Source organism: Falco peregrinus, chromosome 3, assembly GCF_023634155.1.
Source record: "Falco peregrinus isolate bFalPer1 chromosome 3, bFalPer1.pri, whole genome shotgun sequence".
Classification (NCBI taxonomy): domain Eukaryota; kingdom Metazoa; phylum Chordata; class Aves; order Falconiformes; family Falconidae; genus Falco; species Falco peregrinus.
In genome coordinates this window covers 52,557,158-52,569,229 of record NC_073723.1, presented here as the reverse complement: position 1 = coordinate 52,569,229, position 12,072 = coordinate 52,557,158, and the positions used below count along the sequence as shown (strand labels likewise).

The 12,072-nt window shown below is 37.4% G+C and overlaps 1 protein-coding gene across 4 annotated transcripts in view; it reads right to left on the bottom strand.

Annotated features, from left to right (window-relative positions):
* The window catches only part of NOL4 (nucleolar protein 4), a 201,491-nt gene that overhangs the window by 28,510 nt on the left and 160,909 nt on the right, over positions 1-12,072 (bottom strand). For all 4 annotated transcript variants that reach the window (XM_027792460.2, XM_027792462.2, XM_027792461.2 and 1 more), the window contains one exon: positions 9,505-9,618. In XM_027792460.2, coding sequence (XP_027648261.1) covers positions 9,505-9,618 — 114 coding nt within the window. The remainder of the gene's footprint in view (positions 1-9,504; positions 9,619-12,072) is intronic.

The following is a 12,072-nucleotide window of genomic DNA, read 5'->3' as shown; positions in this document are numbered from 1 at the left end:
TAGTAGTTCATTAACCAAAATCAAAATACCCCACTCTTGAAAAATAAGAGTATGCACATGCACACTGGATTTGCATTGATTTCATTAAACTGGCCCAATCCTGGCATGATAACAGGGATTTACTCACCAGAAATATTACTCCCTGCCTGTGTTGCAGGCAGGAGGGTGTGTGCAATGAAGTCAGTAGCTAAACACAGGAAAGGAAAGACAAAATCAAGCTTTTAACATACTTGTCTCTATGCTAGAAACATCTGACAGGCAAGAAAATGTTTCACATTTAGTATCTTCCTGCATATGAAAGGGAGGGATAAGTAAAAATATCTCTATTCCTGGCTTTCAACACAGGAGCAGGAAGAACAAAAGCCCTGACTCCAAAAACCTCAATCTTTAGGCCTGAGGAGAGAACTTTTGCATCTACATTTCCAGCAGTCCTTCCTCTTCTGCCTGCTTGACAGGAGATGGATATTAAAGACACAAGGGAAAAGGCTGTTCTGGTCCCCGTTCATTTTCACTCCACCTGTGGTAGGAAGGGGGATAAGGTTGTTTAAAAGATCCTGTCCAGGAAACAACCAGACACTATTTCTCAGCCTTCAGCTTTATCAACCTCCAGAACAGAAAACTTAACATTGGCATCAATTTTACTTCACATTCAAGATCTTATTGCAGCTTGGGGTGTTTAAAGTGTTCTCTGAAATCAGCAGAGATTTGAAATTCAGCCATATATGCTCAGCACGAAGAGCCTGGAAAAATGAAGCATTTTCTAATTTAATGATCTCTGTGTTGAGGTGAAAAATTAGCTGCTCACCTTGGGGCCTCACTGTAAATCCAAGGCATGAAATTATTTGCAACTGCATGCCTTGCACATTACTCCTTTCCAATACATGTAGCAAATTTAATGTAAGTTGGGCTGGAGCGTGGAGGGAGGAGGGTTGCCCTGTGATACTCAGCAGTCCCTTCCAGCTGCATCTGCTAATGACAGAACCCTGTCCAGCACTGCTGAAATCAGGAATTTTGCCACTGACTTGAAAGGCAGCAGGATTTAAAATTACAATGCACACTACTTATTTTCTTCCCCTTGACAATATGGCCAGTGCATTCTGGGTAGGAAGCTAAGTTTCCCAATACTAGTACATAATTTGATCTCTTGACAATAATCCACATGCAGCTAAACGGTGCCTGCATAACATTTGTGCATCAGTGGTTAAAGCATATCATTTGGAACCACAAAAGCAAACCAAAGACCAGCTCAGAAGTAAAATAATCATTAGATGGGGAAACGATGGAAGTGAACAAGGCCTGAAATGCAAACTAGCATGTGGGTATCCAAGGATATTACAGTCATCTTAGCGATCGTTTTCAACACAGATAAAAAAGGATAAAGTACTGAAGTACAGAAATCACTCTGATCCCTATTAAATACTAAATCACAAAGAGATGTCTGAATACAAAAAGCTATTATTAATAAAGCTTCTATAGTGTAAGAGGCATTGAGCTCTTTGCAAGCTAAAGTGACTTTTGCCTCTTGTGGTTTTTGGGATTACAATTTCTATTTGTTTGCTTTATATTAAGTGAACTACCTGCTTCTCTTTACTCTTTTCTGTTATCTAAGACTCCACAAGCCTCCAATTCTGAAGTGAAAATCACTTTCAGCTGGAATTTTTCAGATCTTAGGTAAATATACAGCAGAGAGAGGTAATGGCTCCATCCCTCCACACTGCTGACACTTGTGGTCAGCATGGACAAAGTGCCTTTTCTTTCCCATCCTCTAGAGCAAACTAGGCTCTGTGAAACCCAAGAGAAAGGGAACTCCTGATACTTTCTCCTTCACCTCTAACAAGGATGTATAGTTGATGTGCTCTTCCAGCATACTGAATAGCTATGGCAATGACTCCATCTCCCTGTTCTTTGTGCTCCCTCTGAATTTGCAGCTTTTTGCCACAGAAGCACTGCCTCAGCAGGGCATTCTCCAGCATCCACTGGGAGATGTTTTTGCATAACTCCCTTTTCTGTAACAAATATTGTCCAAATCTGCCCTTGATACAAGACAAGACAATATAAATAAAAGAATGAAGAGAGCATTTAAGAACCCTACAATTTGTTTCTTCCTTCCTCCTGGGAGCTGCAGTACGCATTAATAAAAAAAAAAAAGAAAAGAACAAGAACATACATACAGGGACACAAATATATATCCTTCTTCCATCTTTCCTGCTGTTGAAGGGTAATGCAGGAAATAACTGTTCAGTGTCAAGATTTAGCAGCTGTGCATTAGTGGCCAGCTGAAACACAAATTCACTGTCCTCAAAATATGAAGGTTTAAAGGTCTCTTCCCCCTCACTGCTGAAAGCCAGATACAGTGTTCCTGCAGTAGGATCCTGCAGAGTCCATGCCCTCATTGCAATTCAGATTTTTAATTAGTTTCTTCCAAAACAGTCTTACAATTACCTATAATTTGTCCACCAGTAATTTCCTTCCTTCTTAATCAAGACACAAAATTTTCCTGGTCTGCAACAGCCAGAGTTTATTGTTAAAAAACTGTACTTGAAGAATCTTTCTTTAGGTCAATCCCCTTGTTACATGCAGAGAAATGCACCAGAAATTGTACGGAGGAAGTTCATTAACATTTCCTTACAAACCTCAATTTCTTTAAAAATTAACATTTAGGAATTAGATATAAATGGAAGGAAACACAGTAGCGGTGATTTCTAAGTGGCAGTACATGTGCACTTTTATTAATATTCAGATGTACTGCATTAGCACGGAACCTGTATCCAGTCTGCAACTGGCACTTGTATCAAGCTGCTCTATTCAGGTTGCTGCTATGACAACTATCTGGAGGCAAATGTCAGGTCAGCTCCCAGCATATGTGTCTAGGCCGTAATTGCTTTGTCAGAAACCTAATAGCCACCTACTCCTACTCCTCTAACACCTAAAAGCAATGTTGTTAAAAATACTAAATGTTGCAATATTCTTAATACCTTAGTCATATGCTATTAAAGCACTGAAAACTCTAAACTTGCTTTCCTTTTATCCCCCGAACAAGAATGGGGGTGAAGAATGTGTTTAAAGTGTCCATTTGCAAACTTACGTTCATTTATGTTTCAGTGTAAACCTGGGATCATTAAACTTTCTTTTCCTTGAGGGTTAGATATTATCGTTCACTCCACCATGATTATTGATATTTAATTTGCCTGGTTACGAATCATAGCATGGAAAATAGTTATAGCTGTCATCTTGATGAGAGGTTTCTTACAAAATGCATTCAGTGTTTATCATAAAGGACTGCTTCACAGCATCATAGTTCATGGTAGTCTATGCACAGTGCACAAACTTGCTCTTACCAACTTGGAAAGCTCAAATAATACAAGATTAATTTTTTAATTGAGTTTAGCTTTCATAATTAAACTAGTAACTTCCACAAGACTCAGAAATATAACATGCACATTATCATAATTTTATTTATCCTAATCTTACATCATATCTTTTAACCTTATGATTTTTTTAAAAAAAAGATAATCAATGCTTACATTGAGGGAGCTTTTTTGAGATGCCTAACAGAGTGAAATAATTGAAGCAGAGATAGAGATGAAGTAAGTAATACTCTTGCAACGAGAAAGTTGTCTTGCAGCCATTTCCAAAGATGATCTCATGTGAAGAGTTAAAGTAAGTCCATGTATAACTGGTTTGTTCACTGTAAATTATTTCCCATGTGCACATGCAGGCATACACATATCCTAATAGCTTCACTGTATTACCTCCCATTTGCCTCGTAGACGGTGATAAAGAATAGTTGAATTAAATAAAACTAAAGAAACCTAAAAAAAGTATTATTCTGATGTCTGTGCAGCAAAGGTATGAGGACACCACCTTTGTCGGCCTATAAAATTCTTTTGACTGTTGTTATTTTCACCTAGTCTCTGTAATGAAAAGAAATTTTACCCTTTAAATTCACATTTAAAAAAAATGGAGAAACCCTCTTTTTATCATGTGTATTCTATAAAACATTGACTGACAAGCAGTCAGCGAAAAGCCTACTAATTTTAAAACCACCAGCTCTGTCTGAGAAATGCCTTTGTTAGGACAGAAGATATGTAAGATAACTTTCATTTTCCTCTGAGCTTAAGCTCTCTTTGGGCTCAACTTTTACACTTGCTATGTGACTAGAAAAGAATCATACATTGCATGTCCACTTGGGGCGTAAGGATGAAAGAAGTGTACATAGCTCACTCCTTTGGCTGACCAAAAAATTCTGCACGCTACAGGAGCCCTTCCGTGACATTACTTACTGAAATGGAGGTCAAATTGCTAAAATAATATGGATGGAATCCAGGAAAGAATCCAGTCCACTGGCTTCGCAGTCATATGTGACCACTAGTCTCCTATCTACAAGTATAATAATAATTTCTCAAAGGTCCAGATTCCTAACTGGGAGACAAATCAACATGGTGTGAATGAAGCTACATTAATTTCATAAATGATGTGGCTGATTAGACACGACATCCATAAAAACGTTCATACACTTCCACAGACATAGTATTCTATGATTCAGTTATTTTCCTGCTTTCCCATATTCAGCCCCTTTCCTCACTCTCAGATGCTGACATTTTATCTTATTGCCAAAACCTTCTTATTTCAATTAGAAGAAAAAGTCTCATTCATAAATTTTGCAACGTGACAGCATACAAAAGAATCAATTCTAAACAATGAAACAAAAGGCAGCTGTTAAAAAACCACTTGTGTCCAAATAAAAATGAAGGCATTTTTTTCCTAGTATCATTCTTATTTGTTTGTCCAAAGGAAGACTTCACCTTCTCACCTCCCATCAGGAAAGTAGAGGGGCAGGTCCTATCACATACTGATGTATACAAACTACTATTTCTGTTTAGAATTTTCATTGGTCTTTTTGATTTCTGACAGGACAGGAACAAGACTAATCCACCTCCACTTTACACAGAGTACCACAGGCCAACACCACTCCTGTTTTATGATAAGGTTTTATGAAAATTACACCACATTCGGAAGAAGCAGAGACTGACAGTGATTAAGCTCTTAAAACAAAACTTCCGTTTCTGTGATTGACACAAGTAGAGCCACAGAGCCAAGGCTTCTGCAGCAGCAGTGCACCAAACAGGCAACCCAACCTTTGTTCACTGCCCAGGACAGTAATGACAGGATGACTGTTTTCCAGATTTTTCTACTTATTTAACCATTCTTCTTTTGCCCAATCAAGACACAATTTGGTTTCTAAAGCGAAGGACACAACAAAATAAGTCATCCTGTTCACCACATGTAATGAATGCGTGTAAAAAGGGCTGTATTTTAGCTCGACTTAATTTGTTTCATGAGTCCCCTGTCGATAGCAGTCCAGAATATCCACTTCGGAGCAACTGCTTCACCCTGAATATTGCTAGATATATATATAATAAGCTTCTCGAAGGATTATCCCAGGAAAGTATCCCAGGATATCACTCAGAAGCACAGGAAACCTTAGGGATTCAAATAATGCCTCTTCCGTCTCTGACTGAAGCAAGTCATATAAGGTTGATCCAATTATTGTTCCTAAGTTTTTTATCTGTGAAGAAAAAATTCCACAAAATTCAAGACTGGAGTCACCCTTTTTCAGTATCCAGACTCAGCAGAGATGGTTTGGAGAGCAACACAAAAGCTCTGCATTGCCTCTGTAGCCACTGCCTGATCTGGACTGGGAAAGATCAACCAAGTGTCATGATTATTTCACAGTTCGGCAGTAGTGTCAGTAAACCCATACCATTTCAATATATAAATCTATAACATTTGTGCAAGGGAATAAATTATCTTTACTATCAGGCAGAATTAAAAAGTGGAAGTGACAGAACTCTTCAGTCAGGTAATAAGTATCAACCAAAACTTCTTGACGCTTAAGCTACTGGCTAACCAACAGAGCTTGATCTCAAGATAATGAGAATGTACTGAAGCTAAAGAGAGCACTTGAGTAACATCTAACATGGTCAGACAGCCAAAGCATTGTAGTCCAAGCTACCATGACCTACTAAACACATTTATATTTTTTACAGAGAAGTCTCAGAAACTGACAATGCTTTTATTGTAGCAGTTTCAAAAAACATGGGAAGTTACTAGCTTCCTGACAGGCAAGATCGCATTGATTTTCCCATTATTGCCATGAAAAACAAGAATTTTTGAAAATAAGTAATCGATGCCAATGACAGTAATTTTCATTCACTTGTTTTTAAAACTGAATTTTTGCAGGCCTTGGTTTTCAGCCTTGAGTTAGGAAATACAAAGATCACATGAGTGGAATTTAAGGCATATAGGTAAAAGGATGGTTTCTTCCTGCTTCAGACTTAACAATATCCCTAGATCAGGGCTACACAAACACTGCAGCTATCAGAAATACTTCTAGAGAATCATCCATAAGATGCAGTATTTGTGTATGCAGACACATACACACACACTTCAGAGAGGTTGCTTCTGAAGAGATAAGTTTCCATAGCTTTGACTTTAAAGCTGGCTCTTTTTGCTGAGCAATAATTGAGATGGTTTTCAATCTAAGCACTGCTAAAATTAACAACATAGGCAAAAACATGTTTAGTTTGGAAATTCATATTTTTTTTACCAAAGTACAGGCTTCCATTAGGGATGTACATGCAAAATGCTCAGAACTTCCTGTTCAGGGACCTTGTTGTGCCAGGGAGAGGAGGAGAAGATGAAAGAGCATAAACAAGGCAAGAAAAGGCGTTCAGCAAGCTAGGAAGATGCTGAAGTTTCGTCTTAGTTTCAGGATTGGGCATAACACATTGTATTCTTATACATTCATGTTTTATGAGTAATATTCTGAAAAAGGTGGTGGTGGTGATGCAAATTACATCTCACTTTGAGGCAGATCACCCCTCTGGAGAATAAAAGGCAGACCTTCACTGTGCTGCATGCAAGAAAAAAGCAGCTTTAATGCAACACTTTCATTCAGCTCTGAGGAAAAGCACTGAATGAGTGCTCTTACCAGATCCTCTTAACAATCTACTTTCCAGGACTGTCTAATGCTTGTCCTCTATTAGGAGATCTCTTGATATAATTTATGAAGTGGTAATTTTCATTATCCAAATCTTATTTCCCCTTTCCTCCTCCCAAATTTCCACTGAAGGGTCCTCAAAGCCTGAGTCCACCCACTGGTATAATGGCCAATTTTGAAAAGCTATGTTTAAAAAGGAAAAGTAGAAACATGTTAACAAGAAAACAAGGCAACAAAGCTTCTTTTTTTCTTCCCCCCCCCCCCCCCCCCTTTTTTTTTAGAGCTATGGAACAATCAAAACAACATGCTGAACTGAATGTTTTCAACCTTCTTACTCTGTTTAAGAAAAAATCCAATGAAAAATCTTTCTTTTTGGATATATGGAAGAAAAGTGAATGAAATTTAAAAGTAAAAGGAAAAAATAGGAAGCAGAGAAGGACAGAACTCTTTTACCCATAAGGCAGTCTCCCCGGATGTGAGGATACAGGTCCACTTCCCATGTCAGCATAAGAACTGGTCACAGTGGAGCGTGTTAAACACCCCACTCAGAAATAATCTGGAATAATTTTCTCTCAGTCTACTCTGTTAATGTGACATACTTGGAATAAATAATTAAATTTCAGTGGAACTGGGACTAGAACCAAGGTCTTCTACTTCTCTAATGACTTAACTATTCTACACTGCAGGGTAAATTTCTCACGGTAAGTTTTATGAAGCGACCTAACACACATTCCCATATTTTTTTCCAGCAAAAACTATTCAGCAAATCTATCCTGAACTCACAAATAGTTTTCCAAGCACCAAAGCTACATCAACCCAGCTAACTTACTGCTTACTGAATCAAATGACTGGTGTTATTTGCAACTGTCTTCACAGTGTTCCCAGAACTCACTGCCAAAAAGAGGATAGAGCTGAAGGAAGCAGAACACAGCACCTGTTCTTCAGAGGCAGCTTTGCTACTTTAACATCACGACTTTATTTAAGGTGATCAGTTTGCAGCCATTCCCCCTACCGACTTTTAATTCTGTAATGAAAAACAATACCTCTCCCTTCAATGATAATGGTTACTAAATCCTTCTGTAATAGTAATACCACAAATGAAAGGAAAAAGAAATCCTATTAATATGCTTTTAGAGTTCTCTCTACAGTTTTAAAATTGTTTTTGTTTCAACAGCTCTCTGGCTCCCTGGACAGTATTATGGGATTCTCATTTAAATCACTCGAAAACTCTGCCTCATGCTGGCTGGACCAAGGAATCGAATCACTAGTTTTGTGCAAGGAAAGTAACATTTTTGCACAAGTCTTTTCTACTTCTCCTTGAGGTAAGCACATCAACATTGTAGCTTTTTTTTTTTTTTAATTGTTACTAACAAATCAGAGAACAAACAATCTGAATGAGCACTACTTCTAAACTAAGCCACACTTAACATTACAATGCTTTGATATCCCATGTGATTTGTAAAGGCAAATGTACCACAGTAATGAAAATCCTAGCAAAAAATCTAACAGCAAAAAAGAAGTAGCAATATCCACTCTCAGATCCTAAACTATCAGTGTTCTAGGGATAGTAGTAACAAACCTTTACTCAGTTGTGGCACAACCGAAAAGGCGGCAATGGACTATGTACAAAAGGAAAACGTTCTTTGAAAAAAACATTCTTTTCCACGCAAAAAGTTCATCTGCCACGACAGACGCATATTTTGGAACAACTGAGACATTACTGAGATTTGACTTTGTGATAATCATGAAGACAAATAAAGCATACTAGTCTTTGCAATAAGAACGTTAGACATTCACTACATCTGTGGAGCGACTAAATCATCAAAGCCTGGAATATGCTATCAGTTTTACTTCAAAAATTTGAAAGAAAACATGTAATTCTCAGCAAACTAAAAATAATGAAATCCTAACATGCGCTATAATAGGTGAATAAACACATTAGAAAAAATGAAATAACTACTGATATAAGCTTTAAAAACTCACTAGTAAGGTAACCAGCAGCATTTTGCTATCTATCACAGTAACTTCTCTGTCTCAGGCAAATAGGTATTTTCAGAAACTTACATTATTTCACTTTACATTTACAAATGCATACACATTTTGAAAGAGAATATCTGCACAGATAAACACAGTGACTCATGGATACGTGCACCATTTCTGTTATTTATGTAAATTACATATACTGTACGTTCTGTTCCTTTTAATTCTAGTATGCAGATTACATACTATGCCCTCAAAATCTACAAACATTAAAAAGCAAATATATAGCTTTCTCCAGTCGGACATTATAAATATACTAGCCATCCTCACACAGGTTATGTAAATATAGACAAAGACATGCTTGTGTATTCATTTAAAGAACTACAGTTTCTGTATTTTAATTACTCTTGCTAGCAAGAAACGTATAAGGGATTGCACCACCCTTCTGCATGGCATCCTATGTAAATGAGTCCAGTGCATTTATAAATATGGATGTGGTAGACCCCCAAACAACACAGTACCTGCTGTCTATCCAACCGCATCCTTTTTGCAGCATTTCTGCTTTCACTCTCACAGGCAGAAGCCAGGATACTCTCTGCAACTGCTGAAGTAAGGTGTGAGGGAATAGGTCGTGACTATGAGAGAAAAAAGAAACAGAAATTATTTCTAGCATAATCCACAATACCCTTTTTCAAAGCACACAATACCATCACCTAGGCAGGAAAGTCCACTCATTGAAATGCAGTTTATACCAACAAAACAGGGAAATGGAACTTGTAAAGATGAAAAATGAAACTAGTTTGATGTTAAAGCTGCAGCCGATCCATAGATCCACGAGAAGCCCTTTCCCCCCACAGCTCTATTGTCCAGTGTGTTTAGTCTGGCTCATTAAGCTGTACTTTGAACAGACAGTGGCATATTCTCTGCATTCCAGCAGCACCCTGGCCGTCTGATTCTTGTTAAGAAAACTGAAAGGCTTTTTATTCTGTACAGCATGTGACAGAGATGAGTAGTGTTTTTTTATAGTCATAAAAAACCAAAACAAAAACCCCAAGTGATAGGGTTGAAACATCACTCAAAACATAACAGATTGTCAGAACATTTCAGAGCAGTCTCAATCTGTAGTATATGAATATTTGCATTCTTGCTACAACATGATTGATGTGATTAAAATGACTTTTTTAAAAAACACTGTTTTTCTTTTGATAATGCCAGCCTTCCAACATCGTAGATATTTTGTGGTTCAGCTAGGTACGGGGTTTTTTTCCAATTCAAAACATTTCATTACTGCGTTCATAGCATACTATGTTTTTGGTTAAAGGTGCAATGAATCCCTAAAAAACAAGGAATGCTAAAATCTTTTTAGGTCCATTGTTGGTTATGAACTCAAACATGATCTTTCTTGCCATTTCATTAAGAAGAACATTTAAACACCTTTTTTTGCTAATTACATGCAAAACAATCTTTCTGAATGATGCTTACAATAAAATCCATCTTTTTCATTAATATACAAAGATATATACAAAAATATCTGAACTACCAAGAAAATAAAGAAAATGGGGATAATAACACAGATAATGTGTTACATACAAGCTCATTCCAGAGACCGCAATTTTTTGAATCAGGTTCTGAACTTCCATAAATTTTCAGAGCTTCATTGAACTCAAAATAACTATGTAAATGTATACCTACCGAGGAACTGGCCATGTGTGTTGGGTTTTTGGGGTGGTTTTTGTTTGCTGTTGATTATTTTGGTGGCGGGCTTTGTTCTTTTTTTAAGAGTTTTACCTTCTTACATCCAAAAGCATGAATATGAACCTGCTATGAAATGTCACTGAGTTTTAGAAGCAAGTTTTGAAGAACTCCCATTCAGTTCTTAGAACTGAACAGTTCTTAGAACAGATTCATTATATTGGCTCAACTGATTTTATGTTTTTCATAACATTCCAGAAACTGTGGAGCCCAACTGTTACTAATATTACATTTTTACCTTTAAAAATTAAAGTTGATTTATTGACTTTGGATCTGCTCTACAGAATGCCAGGTTTTAATCTGACACTGTACTTTTCCTAATGCATGGGACTACAGTTTGTCTGGGAGCAGAAGCTGAACTAGCCTTTAGAATTAGACAGGGATTTATGGTTCTCCCTCACTAGTGCAATAGGCTTATTTCTCCCCACGCATACAAGAACAAGCACTCTGGCATCAGCATGATAGCTGTGCAAGAAAGACAATCAGAGACTGCAATACGACAACAAAACATACTTGGATTGATTTGACAGAACAAACTATTGAACTTGTTTCCAGTTTTGAAAATAAATCAGTCTAAGAGATGAGGGATGCTGATGTTAAACCCTGGTGTCGCTACAGAAGTTAACATTAAAGCAGACAGCTTCCTCAGAGCTCCAGAGGAGGGAGTAAGTCTTTGCAGAGGGTTTTCACTGAGAAAGCATTATATTTATTATTCTGCCTCCCTAGAATGGTGATGTTACTCTGAACTCATTATTGCATCACTTAGCCACACTAGATCCCTCCTTACATTTGGTGGCCAAGTATCACTGTACATGCCACAGTTTTATGTATGTTCAAGGTACATTGACTATGTTGGCTTCATGGAAGTCTCAGTGTGGTCCCGTAGCAGTGGCCACACAATGATGTTCTTGAAAAGTGGTGAGTAAACACCTGGTTAATTCCTCCAGCTCAGATCTTTAATGATTAATTAGAATTAGATATATATCTCTCAATAGATTTTTGGAAGGTGGCATATGAGCCAAAAAAGTAATGTTCTGACCAAAAAGTAAAATGAACCCAAGTTCCTACAGCTTATTTGTTTATGGGAGATAACAGGTTTATTGAAGTATTTTTATAAAATAATAAATAAAGAATTACCATAAAGATCAAGCAGTCATGTGCTTCTCTCTGAAAAGGAGTGCAATGTGCTCACTGTTGAAATACTGAACTCAAAGTTAGTACCTCCAAAAAACAAGAGGAAATCTCCAGGTAATGGAGTATCTGCCTCTTGAAATATCTTTTAGCCCATAATTTCTCTTACTCATCACTGCAGCTGGCTGTTGATATGTTCATGTCAA